Source organism: Leucopleurus acutus (assembly GCF_964270905.1).
Source record: "Leucopleurus acutus genome assembly, chromosome: 1".
Lineage (NCBI taxonomy): Eukaryota > Metazoa > Chordata > Mammalia > Artiodactyla > Delphinidae > Leucopleurus > Leucopleurus acutus.
Window position 1 is genome coordinate 164,044,323 of NC_139142.1, and position 26,626 is coordinate 164,070,948.

At 47.3% G+C, this 26,626-nt stretch overlaps 1 protein-coding gene across 7 annotated transcripts in view; it reads right to left on the minus strand.

The window, feature by feature from the left end:
• NTRK3 (neurotrophic receptor tyrosine kinase 3) overlaps positions 1–26,626 on the minus strand; it is a gene marked incomplete at both ends in the record, with an annotated part of 373,663 nt that overhangs the window by 70,126 nt on the left and 276,911 nt on the right. For 2 of the 7 annotated variants that reach the window (XM_082857939.1, XM_082857938.1), the window contains 2 exons: positions 24,133–24,420; positions 25,972–26,106. The exons of 4 other annotated variants lie outside the window; for them this stretch is intronic. In XM_082857939.1, coding sequence (XP_082714065.1) covers positions 24,302–24,420; positions 25,972–26,106 — 254 coding nt within the window. Of the gene's footprint in view, positions 1–24,132; positions 24,421–25,971; positions 26,107–26,626 lie in introns of those variants that run through there. One more of the 7 variants, XM_082857940.1, reaches the window with a different exon arrangement.

Sequence of the window (26,626 nt, forward strand, 5' to 3'; positions counted from 1 at the left end):
CGTGCGCCATGGCCGCTGAGCCTGCACGTCCGGAGCCTGTGCTCCGCAACGGGAGAGGCCACAACAGTGAGAGGCCCGCGTACCGCAAAAAAAAAAAAAAAAAAAAAAAAAAAAAAAAAAAAGATGGGGGATCCCTCCCCACTCATTTTTCATAGGAGATTTTCATTTAATGTCGCAACATTTATATACCCTCTGTCTACTGTGGCTGCCTTCACCAGAGAGCACTGCGACCTCCCTCTCCTGACCCTTACCACTGCTTTCTCGTTCTCTGAGAACAAGCTGTTCTTAACCCCTTGCCCACCTGCCCCTTCTCCTTGTGGGTTATTAGCCTTCATTGCTGGCCTGCTTTTTACTCCTCTGCGCAGCTGCTCTGCTCCTGTCTGACCTTTTCAGTGTGCATGTTTGTGTGTGTGTGTGTGTGTGTGTGTGTGTGTGTGTGTGTGTGTGTGTGCGCACGCATGTGTGTGCTTTCTTTTTCTCTGAAATAGATCCCCACTGCAGGCTCCCCAGGCAGGAGTGAAGGGCTCCTGAACCTCCATGGCACAAAGTGCAAGCAGGGTCCACAGGCCTGGGCTGCTGTTCCCTCCTGCCAGTTCTCTGAGAGGCCAGCCTTTGAGCAGGGCTCCCTTTGCACAGCCCATCCTGGCCCCACTGACTGCAGGCAGAGGAATTATTTGAGATCAGATGTTTCCCGCACCAACTCTTTTACCCTTTCCCTGTAAGTCTCTTCTCTGGGAACTTACCCAGTTTCTCATTTTCAGCACAAAAAGTACAGAAGCTGAAAGGCCAAGCAGCTATGGCCCTCTCCTGCAAATGTGTCTTTTGTCAATTACACATGGATGTCATCCTCTATAACTTTTCCATATCTGTGAGATTTTGGATCAAACATATGTGAATCTCCAGTTACTCCAGGTCATGATTTAGGCAGAATGATTTAGGAAATCCAAGTTATAAAATCAGGAAGGAATTAAATATTTGGATGGAAGACCAGTCATGGAAAAAAAAAATGTTATCTGCAAAAGATCAAAACCGCTTGATAAATGTCTCACTGAAATGAGGAAACCCCAAAAAAAGTTTGTAGCAGACCAGAGTTTAATAAATAGAATTCGCTGTACAGTGCCCAGTGAATTTAACATGTGTGAAAAGCTATGTCATGCTCTTCACCTGATGTGCTGTCTGTTCCGTTTTAGTTTCGTGGATGTTCAAAATAAACAGATTAATAAATAAAATCAACTGTAAGTGCATTCATAAGTTCCCTGACAGCTACAATGATCTACAGGGGTCTGATTTTTTATATATATAAATCTTTTCACTGCTCATGTTGCAATTTTGGGGGCCATAGATTTCCCAGGAGTGTGGTCGGGAGAATGAACCGTGAGATGGTGCAGGTTTTTGGTCTTGTGGGAGTGCAAAGGGCAGGGGGTGGAGAAGCACTTTTAATGCCTCGGTGGTCAAAGGCCCCAGTGTTGGCATTAGACATACCCAGCTCTGCTACTGACTAGCTGTGTGACACTGGGCATCTTAACCTCTCTGAGATGATATCTCTTCTGATTAGAGTGATCCACCTTAGATGTAAGTAAATGAGATAATATCAGTCTGTAAACCGCTTAGCACAGTACCAGGCATCTAGTGAGTCCTAAGACTGCTAAGACATTCATGTCTACTCTCTAAGCCCAGATTGCTCAGTTTGGGCTGTCTCACACACGCTCACTCACCCTGACACTCGTGGACACAGAGAGAGGGATAGATTCAAAGGTCCTCTCTTCTCTAAGTACATGCCTACTCCGCCTACCCACCTACCCTGAAATAGGAATTTGTCCTCAGAAGCCTCTGCCTGCCACTTTCAGCTATAGACAACTCCAATAGCTCCAGGCCAGATGCCTTCCAAGAGGACACTTTGCTTGGCTGATGGAGGCTTTTTGTTACCTGCCGTCAGGAGGGTCAGGAGACCTGGGGACACGGCAAGGCACAGGGAAGCTGGAGGGCAGCAGGCGACACATGATAAGCTCACAGTAGGTGGAAGTTACTTGGAGTAGCCTCTACCTTGGCTTATGGAGCTGTGGGAGTGGCTGAATGGGACGCTGGCCAGTGAGTGACTCTGTGTCTGGGTCCTGGCTAAGAAGAGCATGGAAAGAGCTAGAAAATGTCCACCCGCCACAGAGCCTGTAAGTAACCCTTGCTCCAAACCTACCTGGCAAGTACAGCCATTGACCCACCCCAGCCCCCCGCATGGTAGTGGTGGTCCTGCACAGAAAAGAAGCCAGTTCAACAAAAAAACGTCATTTTGACAGAGATGGAAACTGGATTACCCACCTGGACTCTCCTGGGGCCACACAGTCATTCAATCTGTGATGTAGTTAACAAATGTGCTTTAAAGTTACAGTGTGTCTCCCTATGTGCTGGGGACACAGTGGAGAACAAAAGACTGTCCTGGGTCTACAGGAGCCCACTAGTCTAGACCCAAGACAGACGAGTCACGGGCAAGTTCAACACGGTGTGATAAGCCCCACAGAGGGGCGGGGTAAGGAGAAGCCTCCTGCGCCACCTGGAAGGTACATCTAACTGGGTCTTGAGGGATCAGGGAAGACTGTGCAGGGAAACTACCTCTTCCCTCTGAGCCTACATTGCTTCCCGTATAAATGGGAAAGTATATGTAAAAGTGACCTTCCCCAGCAATCAGCAAGAAAATGCTCCATTTCTGTCATCCTCCGAGAATAGCAATAAAAATGCCTGAATAGCATGCTGCAAGTTACTCCAGTAAGTGCTCACACACTGTGCCGCTCTGTTTTTTAGTGGAGGTAGAGGAGGTCGTTTAAAGGAGAGCTACCCAGGAAAGCCAGCCTTGCTCCGATCACCACGCCTCAATCCTCTTGTGCCTAAAAATCTCCCACCACTGGGGCAGAGAGGAGGGTTTTATTGCCTCCTTATCCTACCTACTTGGCTCCAGCCAACCATGGTCAACATGACGAATAGACCAGACCGCCTGGGATCAAATTCAGACTACACCAGTCATTTTGCTCTGTGATCTTGGGAAAGTTACTTAGCTTCTCTGGTCTTCAGTTTCTTTATCTATACAAGATTTGGATATAATAATAGTGCCCACCTCATAGAACTGTTCTGAGTATAAATGTGTTAGTGTGTGCAAACTACTTAGAAATTAGGCAAGCATCATTAAATGTTAATTATCTTCACTATCACCGTTGTCCTCCTCCTGTTCATCAAGATCTTCATCATATGATGAGCACAGTCCCACAGAGAAAGCATTTACACTGGCAGCACCCTCCTTGTGTAGTGTCATTAAGAGGTTGGGTGTGGGGGGCTAGAGTGGGAGTATGGGATTAACAGATGCACACTATAATATATAAAATAGATGAACACAAGGATTTACTGTATAGCACAGGGCACAGGGAACTATATTCAATATCTTGTAATAAACTATAATGGAAAAGAATTTTAAGAAAAGAATATATATAAGTATATGTATAACTGAATCACTTTGCTGTACACCTGAAACTAACACAATACTGTAAATCAACTATACTTCAATAATAAAAAAAGATGTTGGGTTTGACTCACACCCAGGCTTCACTGCCACTAGCTGTGTTGTCATTTTGAGCCTCAACTTTCTCATCTGTGAAATGGGCTCATAAGAGGACCCATGGTATGGTATTGTCAGATTAAATGAGCTCACCGATAGAAAGCATCCAGCAGAACCCCTGGAACAAAAGGAGCTCTTGGTAAATGGTCATGGCTGGGTTGCTACTAGGTTAACACAGAGGAAGTCAATGTTTACGTCTCATCCGACTGTAGTCACTCTCTCCTTTAAGAAGGGGGGACATGCTTCATATAAGTGAGAAATAAATCTTATTGCTTCCTTGGCCTCTCAGAGACTGTGAAAGAAGACCAAAACATTTTAGCCTCCATCTAGTTCTCCCTGATACTGGAAGTTGGACCCGAAGTAGCTGGCCCATTATTCAGCAGAGCACATTAATTAGTCTGTGTAAATGCAAAAGCAGGCTCAGCGCTGAGTAAGGAAAGAACTAAACTGCACTGAACGTTGAAATGTGGTGCCTGGAGAGGAGAGGAGCGAGGAGAACTTGAAAGAGAAAAAAGGGGGGCCTAGCATCATGGAAGTGGCTTGGTGGCTGGAGGGCCATTCAGGAACAGAAATGTCTAAGATTTCATATTTGGTAATTTGTGTTGCTTCCACATAACCTTCCCCTGTAACATCAAAACTATAGCAAAAGCCACTCTCTGTGATGTTCTGAGAATAAAACACTGAACAAAAGGCACGTTTCACATATCAAGGATAAAGATTCAGGAGAGCTGTGGTCCATGTAGATGCTGAGGCAGGTCTGTAAACTCACCCATCCAGTGAAAGCAGGAACTTGGAAGTTTTTATGAGAAGAACAAGACACCCTCAGCCTACCCCATCCCTGGGCATCCTTGGAGGATGGGCTGGAATGTATATGTGGGATGGGGCTCCCACAGTTTCATGTGAAGGATGCTCAGCTGTCATCTGGCTTGTGAAATCATCCTCATTATCCCAATCCCTACCTGACATCTCAGCTTGAGTGTCTAGTGGTCTTTCACATGTTGCACAGCCAGAAGAGAACTCTCTCTTTTTACCCTGCCCCTGCCCCTCCCCAGGGCCTCAATTTTCCCCAGCATGGGAAATGACATTCCCATTCACTCAGTGGCACAGACCCCCAATCCACCCGTTTTACTCGATGGTTCTTTTCCATGGTGCCACCAGACCCATCCATATATCCTATTGACTCCAACCTCCAAACATTCCTCAAATCTGTCTGCATCCCCACTTCTTCTCACCCCGCTGCCACCATCCTCCATCCTCACCTGGGCAATGGTCTCCCAACTGAGCTTCCATTCTTTTTCCCACCCCTCACTCCCATGCCTCCACCCCTTCTGGAACACGGTGGGCCAGCCAGGGTCATCTTTAATAAAAGGTAAAGTAGGAAATTTACTATCTCTTCCCTACTTCAAATCTGAGTTTAGGATGAAAGCCAAACTCATTTTATCGTTGCTTATGGGATGTAATCCTGCTCTCTGACCGCACCACCGACCCCTCCTGCACCCTGCTTCCTTCCTTCTCACACATTCCAAGCTCAGTGCCACCTTAGAGCCCTGATAGCAGCCCTGACAGACTCCTGACTACCTGTCCCCAAATGCCCACTTTCCGACCATTCAACTGAAAGGGACACTGGATAGAAGGGACACTTCTATCACAAGACACTGTTTAAACTTTCATGCATGGCACTGCTGCCATCGGAGAGTTGTCTTCCTGACTTATTTGTCTGTTTATCCACTGGCCTCCCCGGTGGAATGCCAGCTCCATGAGAGCTAAGGATCTTTGTGTCCCCATCAGAACTGTGCCCCAGCAACTCAAGGGATAGATGAGTGACCGCACGGGTGGGTTTGATTATCATTATTCCATAGGCTCCTGTGATTCTGAAAACCTCCAGTGAGAACTGGAGATCGAGCACCATCCATGGTGGCTGTAGCTTCAGCAGAACCAAATTCTGAAGCCAAGGTGGACGTGCTAATTATTAAGCCAGGGCAGTTCCCAGCAGGAGGGCAATCACAGCTCTGAGTTAATATAAAGCTTAAGGCCACAGTCATCTGAGCACAGATTCCACCAGTAAACACAAGAATGTCAAAGTTACTGAAAACCAGAACCTCAGGTTTTCCGTCTCCCCTGAAATCCCATGTTCTCCTTAACCTGAGTCCCTGCACCCAAGTGAGGGCTTGATCACAACATTAACTCATTAAACCACTGACACAGACAAAATAAAGAGCCATTTCATCAACTGGGAAGCCCTGAGCCGCATTGCAATTAGGTGGGTTCTGTGAATGTCTCCAAGGGTAATGGCTAGGAGGCCAGGCATGGAACCTCACTCCATCTCTGGGACACAGGGTGGGCATCCTTGTATGGGCCAGCATATCCTGCCACAGCCTGCCAAGCTGAATCCTCAGCAGGGTGGGAGACTGAGGATGAAGGGCTTTGCCTACTGCATTTCCCAGATCGCACCCTACTAGGCAGCCACCAAGTTTGGCTACGAAGCACCCACAACCAAATGTGCATAGAAATTGAGTTCAGCCGACACTCCCAGTAGCGGAAATAGGCGGTATTTTGCGTCCTTTATGAATGTAAGTTCATCAAGATCTGGGTCTCCTTCCCAAACAAGACTGACCCAGGACCTCCTTCCAGGGGAACCATAGAAAAAACTTTCCCAGTGTAAACCGGCTCATTCTCAGTGACTTTGTTCAATACTTTGCTAATGAAACAAAAAGAAATTCCCTCGATTCCCTCTCTTCAGTTCTACTTATCTCACTTTTATTTTTCCCTCGTCTTAGATGAATTGATAGTTCTTTTTTTTCCAAGGATAACCTCTCCACCCAAGCTTTCATCTTCAGTTTTATCCATCTACTTTTCAGATATTGTCCCATCTAGTATTTACCTCTGCTCGATATTATAAATCTCTCCTTCCCACTGACTTCTCACCTACAGAATAAGGTTTCCCCATTCCTAATAAAAAGCATTCCTTGACCCTACTTCCCCTGGAAATTTCTCCCATGCCCCACTTCATCACCAGATTCATTGATAGGGAGTTTACCTACTCGTGCAGGCTACCAAGCTTCAGCTCCCTATTTGTTTCTCAAGCCTTTAAACTCTTCCTTTTACCATTTCACTCCCTGACCTGTCACAAAGTCATGGTGATCTCCTGACACCCAAATCCAACAGCTTTTTCTTAGTCCTCATTCAACACAGAAGAATCCCAAGTCCTTCAGGGTCTGACCAAAGCTCACCTAAGCTCTCTCATCAACAGCTATCTTGCCCATGACTAGGGGCACTCACTTATCTATTCAGACATAGATATGATCAGGATTCTGGAATTCCAGGAAGCAGAGAACACACAGAGACTTATCATAATATTGTGTATTACTTCACTGTGCATGACCATTTCAGTGACCAGAGCTGAATTCTCTTTGCAACCCTGATGCATAGCCCTGTGCTTCGAATTAAGTTTAGATACCCATTCAATCCTGGAATATCATCAAGAAAATGTGTGCCACTGAGGCAGAAAAATCCTCAGTGAGTCATATGGGTGAACTTCCAGGGAAACTGGGAATACTCCTTCCTGGGAGATCTTTCAAAGGAAAGGAGCATTTAGTTAATGCCTTAGTTAACAACTTTTGAAAATGAACAGCTATTTATCAAGCACACACAGTGCTGAGCACGGTGGCATTAGCAGTTTTGCAGATCAGCGCACCAGCTGCAGCAGGGCCTGGGGAAGGGGAGGGGGGAGTTAGGCAGGCAGGAAGCAAGCCAGACCTGAGGCGGCTGCAGTGGCAGGGCGGATTCCTGGGTGCGCACTGTGCTCTCTGCTTCCTGGGCTGGGGTAGGTCCTGCCGAGGGCATGACTGGACGAAATAAGCAAGAAATGGACACTAGTATGTCAGTGAGGGCACCAGGCCCCCTATGGCCTGGGCATCAGTGGCTGCTCCAATCACCTACAACTGCTTCTTTGCAATCCCATTGCAGGGAGGGAGAAAGACGGTCTCTCAGAGGTCCTTCCCATGCTGTACTTCCTTGATTCCCAGCTAGCCTGGCTTCCAGAAGAATGCCAGAGAGCCTCATATGGTGGGCCACACATGCCTGAGTAGGCTTCCAGGGCTGGCATCCATTGTCCCTCCCTCAGCCTGGCAGATACAAAGGGCTAGCACCCAGGGATCCTGGAATACACATGGCATCTTGGCAGCCGCCTCTAACAGATGACCCACGAACAGCTTGCCTGGGCTGTAGGTAGTGACACAAACCTAATTGCACTCACTGGTCTCCATTTCAGTGCTCCTCCCAGGCCCAGTTTTCCTTTCCCTTCCCTGTTACCACCCAATCTCAATCCTTAATATCAGCCCCTTATGCTTGTCTGTGCCCCCATATGTTTGGGTTCTTTCTGGACCATCTGCTGTGCTGTCCCTGTACCTCTCCTTTCCCCAGGACCTCCTCTCCAGCAGATAAGAGCCCAGGAACTCAGAAGAGGGGAGGGTCAGTTTCTCCTCTTGGTCAGCCTCTGTCCCACGCCCACCTCAGAAGGACACTAAGGGCCCTTTTAGGAAAAGAGAAGGGAACTCACTGGAATCCCAGCATGCTCTTTGCTGTCACCACTGAGAGCTACCACAGAGAAAACATGGCTGTCGCTTGGCCTCCAAAGCTGCAGATTTAGATAATCTCATGATCAGTCTCTCCACCTCTTCATCTTTCCTGTTGCTATTTTCTTGAATCCGCTCCAGCTGGTTGACTTCTCTCCAGTTTGGGCCCCTCTTTTTTGGCTGGAAATGTCTCGCTCTGAATTGTCTGTGGCCTTTCTTGCAGCCAGCTTCAACCTCTACTGCTGTGCCCCACTCAGTATGTTCCCAGGTGGCCACCTGCTTAAAGGCCAGGCCAGGAGGTCAGGGTACATGGGGACTGCCTCCCAACCCTCACCCTGACCTTGAGAAAGTCAAGCTGCCACGCTTGGTCAGCCATCTGAATGACATATGAGATTAGAGGCTTCACTCAGAATCCCATTAACATTTCAACTGTGCAGCTCAGAATCCCCAAACCTAAAATGTGGCAAGACTCTGGCCAGAAGAGCCCTTTGGAGAACAACATTATGGGAATACTGGCAGCGCTTTGAAGTCACCTGGGCAAAGGTAAGGACCCCTACACTCACCAACTTTGTATCCTGGGCTCTGAAGACATGGTGTTCTAGAAGGAGATGGCTTCCCTAAGTTAGCTCTCTGTTACAAGAGGACGGCTGTCTTAAGGAGAGCCCACTGGCTACTTGGGGATTCTTGGGGAGTCCCTAAATACCCAGGGGTGTCTGCAGTGGGCCACAAGGCATGGATGCAGGGACACACAGCGCCTCTGGTGGGCGCTGCCGCTCAGCCATCCCCCTCATTCAGCTTAGCTACCAAAAGTGTGGAAATGCCCGCTGTTATTCATAAGAATAGAAAAATAAAACAAAATGAGCCAAGTTTCCAAACAGTAAAATAAAGATGGTATATCCACACAGTGGAACCTTATCCAGCCATTAAAAATCATGCTGCAACTCTGTGTTCATTGAGGCTGTGGAGAACCTCATTCTCATATATTATTACTGAGGGTACACGTTGGTATAACCTCATATGGGTTATAGGTACAAAACAGGTATACCAAATAGCCTGTGGGGATTATTTGGCCCTGTATTAATGTTGTATTTAGGTTCAACCACATTTATTTAGGTTCATTATATTTTTGATCAATCCATTGAAGTTATTTGTAAGAGCAAAATATTATAAAGAAATTAAATGAATTTGGATACACCAAGGCAATGGAATAGCATGTATCTCTAGAAAAAAAACAATGAGCAATTTCTCTCAGAGTTCCAAAAAGCTTGCAGGGGGAATACTATAAAGCACAGGATAATATGTGTGATATAGTTTTACATGTGCAAACTGGAGGGGAAACAAGAGTGTATATTAATATTTGTTTAGATATAATTTGTTTAGATATAATTCATAAGGACACACAATAACAGTGGTTACCTGTGTGGTGATGGTGGTGGTGGTACAATGAACCTGCAGATGAGGGACAGGTGTAGGAAGAATTCATGTATATATGTAACATATATATGATAACTGAGGTAAACAATACCTCAATAAAGTTTGTATATAAAATCTTTATTTGACATCAACATATTACATATATTTATTATATATATCATACATATAAACTTATTTTACATATATATATTTACATATAAATAAATAAACTTTATTGAGGTATTATTTACCTACCATAAATCTCACCCATTTTAATGTACAATTCAATGATTTTTAGTGAATCTACCAGTGGCACAACCATCACCATAATCCAGTTTTAGTACATTTTCATCACCCCAATAAGATCTCTTGGGTCCATTTACAGGTAATCCCCATTCCCAACCCCAAACCTAGGCAACCACTAATCTACTTCTTGTCTACATAGATTTGCCTCTTCGGGACATTTCATAGAAGTGGCATCGTGCAAAACAGGATCTTTCGTGTCCTGCTTCTTTCACTACTTAGTATATTGTTTTTGATGTTCATTCATGTAGCATATACCAGTACTCCATTCCTTTTTACTGTTGAGTAGTATTCCATTGTTTGTGTATCCCATATTTTGTTTATCATCAGTTGATACACATTTGGGTTGATTCTACTTTTTGGCTATTTTGAAAAAATGCTGCTATGAACATTCATGCACAAGTTTTTTGTGTGTGTGTGTGTGTGTGTGTGTGTGTGTGTATGTGTTTGAACCATGTGAATCGATTATCTATAAAAAGTCTTAATATTGCAAAAGGTTAGTTAAATGGCACATGAAACAATCTTATAAAAAAGGAAGTAGCAAAGCAATGGGTGTGTGTGTGCACGTGCACATAGAATGATTTGATTCTGTTTAATAATTAAATAAGAACATAAAAAAGATTTGAAAGGCAGAAAGCTAAAATGTTAGTGGTGTTGTCTCTGGGTGATGGGACTGTGGATAATTTATGTGTTTGTGTGCTTTTCTGTATTTCAACAAATTGTCTACTGTGAATATAAATTACTTTTGTAATCAGAAACAAACCACAATGCTATTAGAAGAAAAACACCATCATACCCATGCAATTTCTCCAAGGTCTTTACCTCTCTGTTGCGGAAAGATACCCTCCCAATAGTCCCCACGTAGGGGAGGGGAGAGTGCATCCTCTCTCTCTCTCTCTCTCTCTGTTTAATGCTGGTCACAGCATCCGGAAAACAGTAGATCCCCAATAAATACAAATCAATTTTGGAGACCTCAAGATGAGTCTCCATGGCAACCTGACAAGGGCATGACACTATATGAGCACCACCTCAGGGTGGAGATGGTCCAGCACAAAGAACGCCTGACTCGAACAGCCCGAGGCTGCCAATGGACCATAGTATTTATCTATGTGGCAATGGGATCAGGCTTCCCAGACTCAAAGAGGCAGACATCTCTCTAAATGATGGAACATTGAAAGTCTGAACTGATCATTCTGATTGTGGGTTCCCTGAACTGCCATTTCTATTTATACAGCTGCAAACAGATGTCATGATTCAGTATTTTCCAGAACTACATTTAAGAACTAAGTGTCCTTCCTCTATGTTTACCTCATTCACAATTTCATCATATTGCTTCATAATTACTCATTTGTCTGCACCAGGCCTGTCCCTTACATTTGTAGGACCTGGGACAATAGAATAATTAGAAGCTCACATCTCACATGTTCAAAAATTCGGAGGTCATTAATCAAGCTAACACACTCTTAAATAAGGTACATCCTATCTTCCTACTCTATTGAATATATTTTCAGAATGACCCGAAGAACCAGGTACAAATTTAGACATCTCAGGCTCCTTGGAGTTGGGAGTTGGGCCATGCGGTGCCAGAGAGCTGGCCCCCGGCTTGCTCCCCTTTTCCACTGCACAGCCAAAGAAGCACAAGGCGCCCCAGCCTGAGCCACAACTCACCCCTCACTCACACTCCCCTCTGCCCCCAAACAGCAGCCCCTTGGCCAACTCTTGGGCTTTACAGGGCACACACCTGCAGTGCAGCCCACCCTTAGGAGAAAAGACCAACGGACAGGCCTGCAAGTGCCCTGGAAGTGGGCTAAGGACCATTTTGGTAAGGAATTCTGGTTTAGGCGACTGCAACTTTATCTAGAAGGGGTGCAGGACAGGGGATAGGGACGCCATGGCCCTCGGACTCCTGGCAGCTGAAGGAGGGCCCTGAAAAGTATGAAAACCCTCTTGCCCAAGATAAGGGATACCGATCTGTATTCCCACTAGACTGGATTTCTTGACCTTGGCACTACTGACATTTTGGACCAGGTAATTCATTGTTATGGGGGCTGTCAGTTATGGGGGCTATACCCTTATTTGTGATAATCAAACTCCCTGGGAGACAAATCACCCCTTCCCCCAATAAGAACCAATGCAGTAGACTGTGAAGCTCTAGAGGGCAGGAAATACAACTGCTTCACCTGGTGGCAGAGTAGATGCCACTCGTGGTATAGAGTAGATGCCCAATAACTGTTTGAAGGATGAATCAATGAGCCAACATCAACTCATGACCTCAGAGGCATTCTTGAAAGACCTTATTTTCCTGGTGAGGATTGTGAAATACTGGGGACAAAGGACTCCTCAGAACAAGCTGAGAGCCGTTCTTGATCCCCCAGATATAAATGATAAATCTGGGTTATACAGGTAAAAATGCTAGGAAGCATAAACACGGTGTCGTGCGCCCAGGACCCCAAGGACGGGACAACTCCCTCTGTCTGACGCATGTATCGAGTTGACCCGACGAGGCTCCTTAAGACCTTATGCATTTCATGGTCCAATCTTTCTCCACCAAAGCTGCCCAGGTTAGGTGAATGAGGGAGGGACCAGGGTCTCTAAACTTAAATAGACACTCCTAAGGGACCTGGTAGAACACTGCTAAGCCCTACATGTTCCTTAGACAAATCCAAATGCGATGCACAATGAGGGCTATGATGCACATGATGAGACTTCTGACCTGCAAGGTGTTGATTGCAAAAGCTCTTCATCCCCCTGACATTCATTCTCCCTGTCCTCAACATTGGGATTTTGCAAACCCTGTTCATGCTGAGTCTCTTCAATCGGCCAATAATATTTACTGCTGCATCAAGCCCACATTCCTTCTCCAGAGCAAGCACGCACCCAACCTCCCAGTTTTCTTTATAATAGATGAATTCTTTCTTGTACGGTTCCCACATTCCTAGCAACCGAGCATACATGGTTATATCCAGTTGGGTTTGGGTTGGCACTTTAGGGGCAGTGGTGATGTTTGCATTAAGAAATGAAGTTCTGATGGAGTCCGACATTTGGAGCAAAGTGCATAACTGGTACCATTCACTGGTACCAAGAGGACCTAGACTTGATTTCCGAATCTGCTCATGCCTCAGTTTTCCCTAGAGTGGCAGGTCTCAAAATGTGGTCCAAATAGCCCTGGTGGCCCTGAGACCTTCTCGGGAGATCCACGTGTCAAAACTATTTTCCTAGGAATACTAAGATGGTCTGTCCTTTTGTTCACGCTCATTCTCTCACAGGTATACTAGGAGTTTTTCCAGTGACTTCCTGACATGTGATGGCATCATTGCTCTGACGGCTAAATAAAATGTGTGTGTGTGTGTGTGTGCGCACGCGCGCGCGTGCACGCACTTGTGTTTTCCAATGTTTCTCAGTTTTAATTTAAATTACAGTAATTGTAGATGAATATAACCTACATAAACAAAAACTCTTCAAGGTCTTTCTAATTTTTGAGTGTAAAGGGGTTCCAAGCCCAGAAAGTTTGAGAACCACTGTCCTAGAGCAAGAATGCTAGTCATACTTCTACAGCATTGAAAGTAGGGAGTGGGGAAAAAAAAATTTGGAAGACCTTTCTGTGAGGTAGAGTAAGTTACCGAATATAAAAATAAGTACACTTTCAGAGTTTTATAACAGGAGTGTCACTGTGACATTTTAACTGCAAAATGTTCTCTAGGTTCTTCGAAGTGGAAAAAAAACAAGTCTAGAAAAAAAGCAAAAGTATTAATATTTTCAGTAAAAGCAATACATCTTAAACACAACATTGCTTGTCTGGAGGTTTACCGATGATCTGATTTGCACCTGGACCAGCCTCAACTCAAACACCCGCAACCTGTCCAAAGATTGGCTCTATTTGTTGGCATCCCTGAGGGTGTCAATTGCACTTGCAATTTTAAATTTGACTGCAGTTTTGAGATTATAAGTGGCTTTCAATTACCCATGCTATAGAATCAGGATGCATTATCAAACAGAAGTATTTTTATTAATATCTAAACAACATCACTGAGGAAACTAAACAGATGAAAGACCCCATTCCCTCTAGGTTTAACAGCAATCCTTCCATCACATCTGATTTTCCCTTTTTAAATTTCTTTAATTCCTTTTCCCCCTTCATGTAACAGAGATGCTATTTTCTTGCCACCCTCACCCAAGTGCCTAGGTGTTTTGACCACATGGCATCATTCATACGCCCAGTATACCTAGAAGAGGCATATGACAATTGGCTCCATTTTTTAGATGGAACAACTGACACATGAAATCCACCTTCCCAGATCAACACGGCCAACTGATGGCCAGGCCACCAACTGCTACCCAAGATGCTACCCACCCATACTGGAGCGGGGGTCCCCAGATCCTTGTTTGAAGAGGCACAAGCTGGAAGCTGATGGGGTCATTTCTAGAAACTGCCTCTCCCCGACTCACAGAAGCAAAAGCCATACATTTTCTTAATTAAAAGAACAATAATAGTAATCATAATAACAGATAAGGAGAGGTCAAGAGCGTGTCACCAACAAGAAAAGTTTTACCATTTCAAAGCTGGGGCAGTTGGATCGTGAACTACCATCTCAAGCCCAGCCACTTTTCTACATCCAGCTTCCATCTTCTGCACTATAAATAATTCAGAGTTTTCTTTTTTCTTAAATATCACAAAACCAAGTCGGAATCTTTATGTGAAGGATTCTGCTGTGTCCTTCTCTCCCTCCTCCTCTCCCTCCCTAGCCAGCCCAGGCAACTCCCAGGAGAACGACCCCTCAAGCTTTAACATTTATTCTTTGACATTTCAGACTATTTGTTAGGCAGAGCTGCCTTCTTGAGATCAAAGTTGGAAAATCTTGCCAAGAACTCCCGCTTGGCCCTGTCCGACTGTGACAGCGAGGGTCTATTAACCTCCAAGCATCTGCTTCATTCCTCTTCGGGAGAAATCCACCAACCCTCACCCAGAAGGGCAGCCATCCTCTCCCTCTTCCTCCCTCCCCAGCACTCCAGGAGGGGCCAGAGGTCACCCTTCCCACGTGATACACTAAGACACTCAGCACAGAGAGACAGATCCCAGAACCAGAAGATGTCCCCACTAGGAGACAACAGTGAGGACATGGGGACATGGTATTTGGGACACCTGTCCGGGGTGGGGACATGGTATTTGGGACACCTGTCTGGGTAGGATCTTTTATCTGAGGGACAGCAAGCTCAGAGACAAATATGGAACAAGGAAAGGTAACTTACCCAAGTCATTTTGCTGGCGGTAGTGCTGAGACTGATGCCAGCTCTTCACTGCCGAGCACTACTGCTAGATGATGTCACCTCCATCCGCCTGGGAGGGTGACCAGGTTTAGGGCTGAAGTCTTAAGCTCTTACGTGAAACGACTTACCATTTTCTTCCGAGGCATCGCAGTGAAGGGTTCCTGCACTTCACAAGAGCACCTACCCACCAGCTGCCAGAATCATTTCTTCCTCCATACAAAGCCGAGGGCCAAACTGGGGGACCGAGCCTAAAGCTGGGCAAAGGTGTCGGGGTGTTGTGGTTCACCTTTTATTTTTCTCTATTTTTTTTTTTTTGTGTGTGGTGGTTCACCTTGATGTAAGAGGTCAGTGGTTGACTAACCCATCTTGCTTGGTTCTTCTTCAAAAAGCTTCTGCCCACACCCTGACCCAGTGTTACCTAGAGTGTATGCGTGAGTCTATTTAGAGTGAAGAGTGTTTTATGTTCAATTAGATTGGGAAAGAGGTAGGATAAAAAGGGTTATTTAAAGGAGGACTTCTCAGAGCCTTTAGTATCCTAACATGCATGGTAAACCTACGAGAGGTTGGCTATACCATACAATGCTCTCCAAAGTTATTTGATGGGCTCTTAGCATCTTATGAAACTAGAGGGAAACATTTCCACGGCCAAGGAAAAGGAGAGCACTTGATCCTTACAGCATGATTTATTTAATAACAAGTTGGGCATTCAAATGAAGACAGAACCCCATTGTAGAAACTGAAGCTTTCCCAGAAAACTGATCAATCCATGTAGGGCAGTAGTTGGTCAAGTGGCTGACCCACAAAATTACTAAGATGGCCAAAGACACCATCCTAGAAATGCACAGTGGTGTCATTCTGGTCTTTTTAATGACCAGATTGTCCATTTGGTATCAAAGGTACTACGCAGCAATTGCCTGTTATAATACCGGGAAATGTCAAGTTGACAGCCATAAAGATTGAACGATTCCATGAGTCATTCACACATGAACTCAGAATTTCAGTTCTCGCAGGAAGGGCATTCTCAGAATATATTCTTTATTCATGGTGCCTCTCCTACCCACCCTCCCCACCAGAGTCAAGTTCTCACTGGTCGCTCTGCATCTGGCTCCCTCTGAAGCAGAAGGCTTTGGTCCAGAGCTGTGGCTCTAAGATGGGAGCGACAAGAGAGATCCTGGCTGTGCCCTCTCAGCCAGCGTGAGTTTTCAGAGACCTAACGCTCATGACAAAAATTGCTTTGAGATTTCCTCTCAGGTTCTCTGTCACGTGAGTCTTTTTCTCAGAATTAACAGTAAGAGAAGGCTGACACGTTGGTGTATACATAATACGTGGGCTGGACTTAGCATCTAGCCTGCATTCTGGAATTTTCCTTCTCCCTAAGATTGCTTGTAGGAGGGCCCTGGGAGAGGTGTCTACATTGGTTGGCCCATGGGAACCAGACTTTAGGACTTGTCCTTCTTGACTGTGGCAGCAGGAGGGCAGATCTTGGAGACAGTTTGTCTGGCCAGTGCTGAGAAGGGTTGGCAGTGAGACAGCGTTTGTAGGTCCAGGGGTCTCCTGTGTTATGGAATCTAAACCCTCTCAGCTCCAAATTCAAGGATGTTCCGTGTCTTCCTGCTCCCAACACCCTCGAGAACCTGGCTGTGTGTAGTAAATATCCCCCTAGGCCTGTCCAGCTACTAAGAACTGTGGCACAGACTGTAGACAGATGTCATTCCTCCAAGAGCACCCAGGACCCCTTCCCCCCAGCCCCACACCTTCTCTTCCCCTGAGAAGTCCATCTGGGAGTCAGGATCACATGACTTTGGCCAAAGGCTGTTGCAAACGTTGCAATGTAATGGACATTGCATTGCAATTTTAAAACATTATCACGAGGACCAAAACAGACCAAAGCTGGTGTGTGCTTCAGAGTAAAAAAGCAGGTGGCATTTCAGAGCATCACCAGGCCATAGTTGACAGCAGTGAAGTCACTTTACAGGGGTTAGGCCCTTGCCCTTCTCACTGCAGAATAAACGTAGGGACAAGAGAGGGAAGCCTTGTCCCTTGTCTTTTGAAGGAAAATAGGCCGGTTGCTCCACTGAGGTCCCCAAAGGCCGAACCAGGCTTCATTTTGCTGCCATGGTAACAGCACATGGGAGGTAGAAACGGGGAGGAGGAAAGAGAGCTCCACAGACAAGCTGGGTGTCACCGTCAGCCACCAAGGCCTCCGCCATTACTCACCCAAGTCAGGCTTGGTGGGGTTTTTCCGAACTGACATGACACTCTGTTCCTCAAACTTGGATGCAGCCACAAGTCGGACACAACCCTGGAACTCATACCTTTGAGCAGCCTCGACCCTTGGTCTTCGAACCTTCTCCATAGCCATGTAGGCCATTCTGATCCACCTTCCAAACTCTCAGACAGCGCCTGCCATTGCTCTTGGACAGGGTGTGAAGGGAGAATTGCTCTTTCCCTCTCAGAAAAGCCAAGCTCCATTCTTCCTGCCTTATGCCACATGCCCCCCCCCTCCACTCTCAGCCAAATCAAAGTCAGGTTCATGGACATCAGAGCGGCCTTAAGCGGCTCCTATTTGCAGAGGGTCGTGGGAAGACACGTGATGCTGAGATGCCCAGGGCTGCCTCTGGTCTGAGTAGGAAGCTCCTGCATCCCCTGTTTTCCAGGCTTGAAAGTCTCAACAAAGCTCTCAGTCAGGGTTTCTCTACAGCTCGGATCTTCCCTGGGAACTTGGAAATCCTGCCTTTCTCCTCTACCCAAGTAGTTCCACATTCCTTCCCAAACTGGACCTGCATGGACCTGGCCTTGCCTTTGGCACAGAACCTGAGTCATCAGCATCCTCTGTGTCCCTCTAGGATCGGTGCTGCTCAGAGATCCTCCTGCCTTTCTGGTTTCTTTCTTGCACGGGAGCCGAACAGGCTGTAGTCAAAGGATAACCCCAATATCTCCCTCACTCTCCCCAGTTCTCACAATGTCCCACCCCCAAACCTGCAGAATATCTGAGCAATGCATCCACCTCCAGCTGGAAGGCAAAGTGGGTGGGGAAGGAAGAGCTACTGCTCTCAGGTACACACCCAGGAGGGGACAGGGTCCTGATGGAAAGAGACGAAAAGGCAGAGAGCTCTTAGGCCTCATCACCCACCCAATCTCCTCCCCGAGCAAGCAGAGCTTAAGTCCCAGGGGCAAACTGGGGTCACTTAATCGAAGGAGGAATTGGGATTAAAATCCTACCCTCGGAATCCTGATTAAATTTCCAAACCATGTGCAAAAGCAGACGAGAAACCTGATCGCTTGCCAGCAAGAGATCTTCAACTCACTTTGGGTTCAAGGAGAGTGGAAGGAGGCTTATTTAGCTCTGGGATATATGATTAGATCTTGGCTGAGATTTTCTTGAGAGGTGAGTAGGGCGGTGTGTGGGGGTGGGGGTGGTACGGGATTTCTAAAGGCAAAATGCAGAACCAGAGCTATCCAAGGCAACTGAGGCCACTGGCCGCTTCGGCCGCTCCCCAGCAGCACAGTGGGGACGTCAGGGGTGGGGCAAAGCTAGGGGTGCAGGGGAGTAGAGCTTCAGGCCTCCTGGACAATTTGGATGCAGACCAGGTTCCCCTGAAGCTCCCACCCTCCTCGCTGCCCCGTCGCCTCCTCCGCTGTCACACTGAAGAGTTTTCCCTCTGTCCTTCCCAAAGGAGCCTCAGAGCAGCCAGCATCCCTTCACCTTCACGCCTCCCCATCTGTCCCTCACTGCTACCCTCATCTTGCTCTCCATTTCAGAGTCACTCTGGAGGCCACCTGTGAGTCTAGCCGGAGCTCCGAGTCGGTAAACACTGAAGGAACAAAGGCCCTCTGCCTAATCCGCATGTGGCGCAGTCCAGGAAGCTACACACAATGAAGTCACCCTGCATTGATCTGCCGGCTCCCCGTGCTGTCTCCACAGCATCAAACCCTCCCTGGCGTCTAGCTCCTGTATCTGAGACGCTTGAGCCTCTGCTCAGGCCTGGCCTTGACCTGCAGGAGCTGGGCAGAGCCAGGGGAAGCGTCACGGCCCAGTGCTAGGCTGAGGTCACACCTGCGGCTGGGGAGGGGAGCATGTGGTGCCTGGGAGCTTGGCTACACAAAAGAATTCCCACGTAAGAAGGGAGCGACAGGGTAGCCCAGAGCCCAGCTTCTTGGCTTCCAAATTGAAGATGCTTGGCATCTGCTCCTTCCCTGGGTGAGAAGCACATGGCCGAGCTTCCACACACCAGGAGGTCTTTGAGGAAGGGTGAACAAAGTTCAGATGGGGGTGCACAAGGCAGGCAAGGATCTTCCTTCCACTACCTTCCTGCCTGGAGCCGCTCCCGCTTGCCCAGACCTGGGCAGCCTCACCTACCGACTTGAGGATCAGGTGTGTCTCAGCCAACAAGTCCTTCTTGACAGCAAAGATGCCACCTTGTCTGTTTGGGGATCTCACCAACTGAAAACCAGACGATTCATCTTAGATGTAAGAACAACCACATTTTCAGGCATCAAGGGTCATTAAATGCTAGAATGCGTGAAGAAGGAGCGTGGCAGACGTTCTTTTCAAAATCACCGTGTTCGGGTGTTTCCAGGAGGAAGTTAGGGACAGCATCTAGCCCCAAAGACCCCTGAAGGACTTCATCTAGGGAGCCAGGGGGAGGCTATGACTGTGGAGATCCCAGGACTGCAGCTTTCCAGGAGCAGAAGATGGGGCTGCTCTATGGGGCAGCTGAACAGCCACGAGCACCAGGAGGTCAAAGAGATCCCGTGTCAGTCCTGGCTCTGCCACTCACAGCTGTGAAAACCTGGCCTAGTGATTACTAACCCTTTCTGAGCTTCAGCGTCCTCATGGGTCAAATGTGCCTGGCTCTGAATAGGTGCTTCATAAGTTCGACATAATGATCGTTACTAATGCTCCCCAGGAAAGCCCATTCTTTGGAGCTTGGCAACCAGTTCCGGGATCTGGCCACACAACCCTAGTGAAAGACTCAGGTCCTCTCCGGAGCATGTCCCTGGAAGGCCCTACAACTGAGTTGACCACTGTCCTACAGTTTCTTAAGGGTACAGTGAGTTCCCCACCCTCTGAGATCCAGACAGCACATGGCAAGCACACTGGTTTCATGGACTGAAGCTTTGCCATGAAATCCCCTAGGACCAAAATGTAAGCTCAAGTCCGAGAAAGCCACTGTGAAATCCTGTGGGTGAGATTCCAAACACAGAGCTACAGGTCTTGTTGGTCCCCTGAGCCTCCCTGCCTGAAGCCAGTCCAACCCAGCATCCTTGGTGGGCTGAGTTCCTCTCTCCACGCCTCCCCTGTGCCAGCTCTGACTGCCCCAGAGTCTCTAACGTTGGGGTAGATGCCATGGGACTTCAAAGCCCAGCAGGAAAGCATAGGGAACAGAGTCCTAGACACTCAACACAGCTCCCCAGTCTCAGCCAGTCCTCATTCCTCCCGGCAACTTTTTCATGCTTCCCTGCCATCTGCCATGGTCTCTTCTGCTGCTTTAGACCTTCTCAACGCTCTTAGATGTTCTCACTTGCAGCACAAGGCCTTGCCTTACACTTGATAGGCAAAATAGAAGCCACCAGACAAGAACTCTCTCACTCTCTTGCCCGCCCCAAACCTCTAAACCCTCATCTTTTCCTCTTCCTCCTGCTGCACCAGGACAGCTCTCCCTCCATGTGGCTGAGCCTTCCTCCTGAGGATGGGCGCTTTTCTTTCCCATCTTCCCAGGGGCCGTTTCTACTCATCATCTTTTCTCCCAAGCATTGGCAGGCTCTACGCATCCTGATAAAACAAAACTTAAATATCTCTACTTATTAATAATGAAATTCTCCCTAGAATCCATGCAGCCTGAAGGTCCCAAAGACAGTCTCAACGCTTGGGGCATCCCTGGTCCAATCCTGGAACCCTTGAGAACAGGAGAATGTGGAGCTGGGCAACCCCCTACCCAGGCCACTCTATAGAAAAGGAGCTTCCATTGGGGATGAGGTGAGGTGAGGGCTCAAACCAAGCTAGACTTAAATAAGAGATTGCGTAAGAGTAAGTAGAAAAAGCACCAACCTAGCCGAATCAATCCCTGTTGGACTTCCACCTTGAGCTCACCCACCTTATTTCCGCATGCCTCATCTTTACTTCCTAAGTAAGAAGCCCCCAAAAAGCCTACTGAGACCAAGGGAAGGGTCAAAATCCTCCCAGCCCCTGACCTCCTCTCTTGTTCCAAATCTCCTACATACAAAGTCCCTTCCTCCTAAAAGGAAGATATCGTAAGTTACAGAAGGCATTTTGACCCTTCTAGCTGGGTCAGGGCCCAGGAACCAAGGGCAGACAGATACAGCCAGCTCATCTAAGCATTTTAGCCTCAGTAGGACCCCAGGACTCTTCTGCCTCTCCTTTTCTGGTAGCCCACATGAGACCTGACATGAGAGTTTGGCCTACCTTAGTGTGTATGTGTCTGTGGGGGGGCAGGGAGTGGTCTCTGGATGATTGGCATGTTGGCCTACAAGCCCAGAACCCCATCTTCCTCTGGGCAAAGTCACTTCCCCAAGATCCATACGGGAGATGTAAAGCCACTGCAACCAAGGGAAAAATCACACTGGCTTACTGGTGCACCAAAGATAAAGGATCCCTCAACCCCACTCCCAGACCCCCTTACACATCAGCTCTGAAGAAAGGATCTCCATAAGCCTTGGCTGTCCGGACAATAGACGAGTCCCCAGCCACCGAGGAGACAAGGGTCTCAGTGACCTGAGTTGTATCTGAAAGAGTCAGGTTTGAACCTGGCTTCTGTCTCTTGTGCTTGTGTGACCCTGAGTGAACCATTCAACTCTCTGTGCCTCTAATTCTTTCTCAGTAAGATGAGGAAACCCTTCACTGTATGGACTCAGCCTGTATCTGGAAGGGTCTCAGTGAAAGCAACCAATGGAACAGATTGTAAAATCCTTTGCAAACAGGACTTGGCTAAGGAACTTCTTTAAAAGAGTAATAGTAAAATTGGGGGGAATTAAAAACCGGGGTAGCCTGAAATTTCTATGTATCTTTAATATTCTTTGCAAAATTGCCAAATAAGAGGTCTGATCCAGTCATTTCATTAGAAAATAAAGTGTTTATTAAGAAACTATACACTGAACACTCCTATATGTCTCTGCGGAAACACAACGCCCCATGGTCATAGCACAAGGTGAAGAAAATGGCAGAATAAAAGATGCTGGGATGGATGGAGCCTGGGAGGCTGGAAATGAGGTAATGATTTACAATAATTAAAAAACATCATCCTCAAGCTTACTCCTTAAAGCCACACTCAGGAGGGGGCCCTGGCCCAAAGGGTTGGCAGGACACAATGGGGAATAGCCAGACATGAAGCAATGGGGAGCAGGATGGCGGGGAGCTGGGAGGGGCTAAATAAACACACTTCTAGGCCCTGGAGAGAAGCTGAATCCCCGTGTGATACTCTGAACATTCAGGCGCCCGGGAGGCCACCCCAGATACTGGGCAAGAACTTGGAAAGCTGTGCATTTTTAAAGCCCATGGAGGTGTCTGCAGGATCAGGCTGGGAACCCGACGTGAAGAACCACCATCCACGGGACTCAGGACCTAAAACCCTAAGTGGGAATCCTAACCCCCAGGGAAATTTCCCAAGGCAGAGAACCTGTCATCTATTACTGTGCATCATCACTCCAAAACTTAGTGGGTTAAAACCACCACCATTTGTCCTACGATCTCCCCATGGTTGGCCCCCTCTTCCATGCTCCACCCTCAAGGGGGCAGCCTGTGCTGACCCCCTACAACGGAGGCACCATGGGTGGGGGGGGGGTGGTGGAAACTAGGCCAAGCCCGAAGTCCAACATGGCAGCAAATCTGGGAGAGGTTCAGGCCCTACAACTGTACCTTTCCTATTGAAGCAGGGGGAAAAGCATCCCTTTCCCTCTCCCCAGTGGATCAGATTGAAAATGGGGGAAACAAACCTCCCTCTTTGGGAGAGGGTGGCCATGGAGTAAGGCATGAGTCAAAGCAAGCAAAGTAAACACATATATTGACCAGAGAACAGGATGACACTTCCATTGGAGCCATGAGAGGGGCTGGAGGAGGCCAATTTTTACTTCTCTTCCCCTTCAGTTCATCTTGGCCTTGAAATGGTGATTCCATTGGGTGCCAAAAGTTCTCAGAGTCAAGAATAAGTAAAAGTGGGGGAAGAGAGCCAATCCCGGGATCATGGAACAGCAGGAAGGGCCTTGGTCCCTGATTCCCTTGGTCCCTTGTGGTCCTAGCAGGATGCCCAATTCACAGGCAAGACCTCCTGCAGCCAAAGCTTGTCGGAACTGCAGATCTAGAGGCCAAGAAGGAGCCCTGGAGAAATCCTCTTCTCCAAGGAGTTTTCTAATACCACTCACTGTGAGCCGTTCCAGAGAGAAGAGGAAGTAGGGGGAAAGTGTGTCCAAAAAAAAGGTATGGTTTTCTCCACCAAAAAAAAAAAAAAAAAAAAAAAAAAAAAAATATATATATATATATATATATATATATATATATATATATATATATATATATATATATATATATATAGAAAATGATTGGTTTCCATTCTTTCCTCTGAGACCTAATCTGGTGCCAATACTTGGGCCTGGCTCCCTCTCCTCTCACCGCGCCGTCTCCACCTCTGCTTAGATGTTCTTCCCCACGGGAGGCTGCAGGGCGACGAGGTCACTAAGAGGATGGCCTGGTATCCTAGGGAGAGCCAGGGAGACCCCACGCTTCCAAGCGGGGAAAGTGAGGCCGGAGCACGGCTGGACTTCATCAGGCTTTCTCGTGGTGGTTGGGTTGTTTGTGGAAAGCAAGAGAATGGCTAGTGTATTTAAGAGATGGTTCCTGGTGCACAGGTTTTTAATTCTCTTTATTGGCTCTTAAGATGATGGCAGGAGCTGCCTTGGAGGCCAGAAAAAAAAGGAGCACAGTGATGATTGGAGGGAAAGGGCAACCCTGCCAGTGGCGGATGGGGGCAAACACCCGTCTTGGTGGTGATAAAGGATGCAGGGGCACCGGCGGCTCGTGTAGTTTCTACTTAGCATCCCCGGATCCAAACAGAACAATGCCTAGAGCTTCCAACCTCTCAGAGGGCCCAGCCTACCAAGGTGACATCAAAACAGGGAGGCTTAAAAGGAGTTTTTAAAAGCCATGACGTCCTTTGCTGAAATAAACATTGACATCCTCAACATAGATGCCATGGTTAAGAGGCTTGGAATGTCCGGGAAGGCTTATTGGATTCAACATAATTTCTCTGAAACCTATAAAAAACAAAAACAAAAAAACAGAAAAACAGAAAAAAGCAAAATAAAGTAAAAACCAAAACCCCCAAAGAAGATCAAAACTAGAAGGGGAAACAGAGAGGGAGCTTGAAAGGTAGGGGGAAGAACTAGAGATACGGGACACGGATACAGATATATTGGGAACAGCCAAATGAATTCTCAGCAAAAGGGAAGGATAGCAGGAGGGGGTTAACTTAAAACCAAGCATGGTCAGAGAAACTGGAAACACTCCACCTTTGCTGCAGCCTCCACTGAACCGAGGAAGGGACGTGAGCAAAACGTTTGGGGGCTTGGCCTTGGATTGTCCTGGAAGAGGAGGGGAGGGGCACCCTCATCTAAGTAGGAGGAGGCCCTGATGATGAGCTTGAGAGGGAGGTGGGAACAGGGCATAATGCTAGGGTCCCTGGGGGGCAAAAGGGTGGGAGGAAAATGCTCTCCAGAACTTACGTTCTTAAGGGATACCTGAGGGCCATTTCTAACCCTAGGAGCTGGGATAATGTGAACCACCTTTGATTGCACCAGGTTGGGGGCACTGTACTTCCAAGACTATAAACTCCTTCTCCTTCACTTTTTCCTCTCATTTCACCCAGTCAGTGCAATGACGGCTGATCTCTCAGCCTTCCCATAATTCCAAGTCTCACAGCGGATGGAATACCCTGGAGGAGTAGCATTGGTGGCCATCAAGCCACGGGCAGCCTCAAGCAAGGAGGACTTCCATGCTCGCTCAGCTCCTCTCTGGCCCCACCCTGCCATGGACGGAATTAGGATGTCCAGAGACGTGGGTGTTCCTGATCAAATCTCCAGAAGGAGGTTTTTCAGTCAACCCCGGATTAAAATAATGTCTATAAAATAATGTCTGTAACGAGTGCGTGGGTGTTTACGTGCGTGTGCAGACAAGATAGGAGTAAGCCAACCTTTTTAGGAAAGCTGTGTGCAGGTATGTGAAGAGCATAATGGCAGCTAGACGTTGAGGCTATGATGGGGAGAGATCGAGTTGGTAGCACTGAGACTTTCCCCCCCTCATTCTGAGGGCATATTACGATCAAAACAGAGTTGAGTCATCTTGGATGTTGGGTGCCCTCCTTCTGCAGGGAGTGGGGTTAGATTGTGGAGATGGAGGAAAGTTCCTCACTGATGAGGTCATGTTTAGAGGGAGACTTGGTTTCAACATGAGATGTTTCTGTGCTAGCATCACTATGCTAACCCAGGACAAGGGCTCTCTTGGGTCTGAGGCAGAGGGAAGGCAGGCCATTGGCCTAGAGGGTCTGTGACTCCATTGTTTCTCTCCAGGCAATGGTCCCTCTCTCACTACTCCCAGATGCCTCACCTAGGCCCTGTGAAGTATCCTGGCCTGGAATATTTCCCTCACCTAAGGGATTTTAGTACCAATCCCATACTAGGCATCTAGTCATCCCTGAGTCCTCTGGGACCTACAGAAACTCATGAGGTCTTAAGATCTTAAGAATTAAAATTGGTGAGGGGGACAGGGGGTCTGTACTGCATACAAAGACGTCAAAGGAGGTAACTCACCATGTGACCTTGGGTAAGACACTTCCCCACTCTGGACCTCAGGTTCCTCATATATATAGTGAGTTGATGGGACTAGATGATCTCTATTGTCCTTCAAGTTTAGTATCCCATGATTGTCTATGTTTGAAAAGACCCCTGGCAGAAGAGGCAGACACGGGGGAATTAATGGTCAGTATTGAGCCCCATGTGCAAAGACATGGGGAAGTACTTTTCTTAAGTGCACAAGGCCAGAAACAGAAATCCAGGTGTTCCTAGCTCCTGTACTCACACTGCTTTACCTGTAGGGGCACCTGCTTTATTTTAGGCATAAAATCTAGATACATGGTCCCCTGAGTATCACACAGTGGCATTAAGGAACTGCATGAGGGGATCACCATAAACTCTGTCTAACCTTTCCCTACCATGCTTACCCCCCCATCCCTCTTCTTGGCCCGGGGGAATCCTGAACTTGTGCCCATCACTGCTTTTGTCAATGCCATTTCTGGGGCTGGAAGGATGATTCCTATGAACTGAGCTGATGATCCCACAGGTCTTGAGAATACCTTTTTGGCCCCTTCTCTCCTAGAAGAGAAATTCAGCTACTCTCCAAGAGGGAACAACATGACAAGGGGGAATGAAGAGGAGAAGAGATGGGGTGTTTGGCCCCTTGAAATCG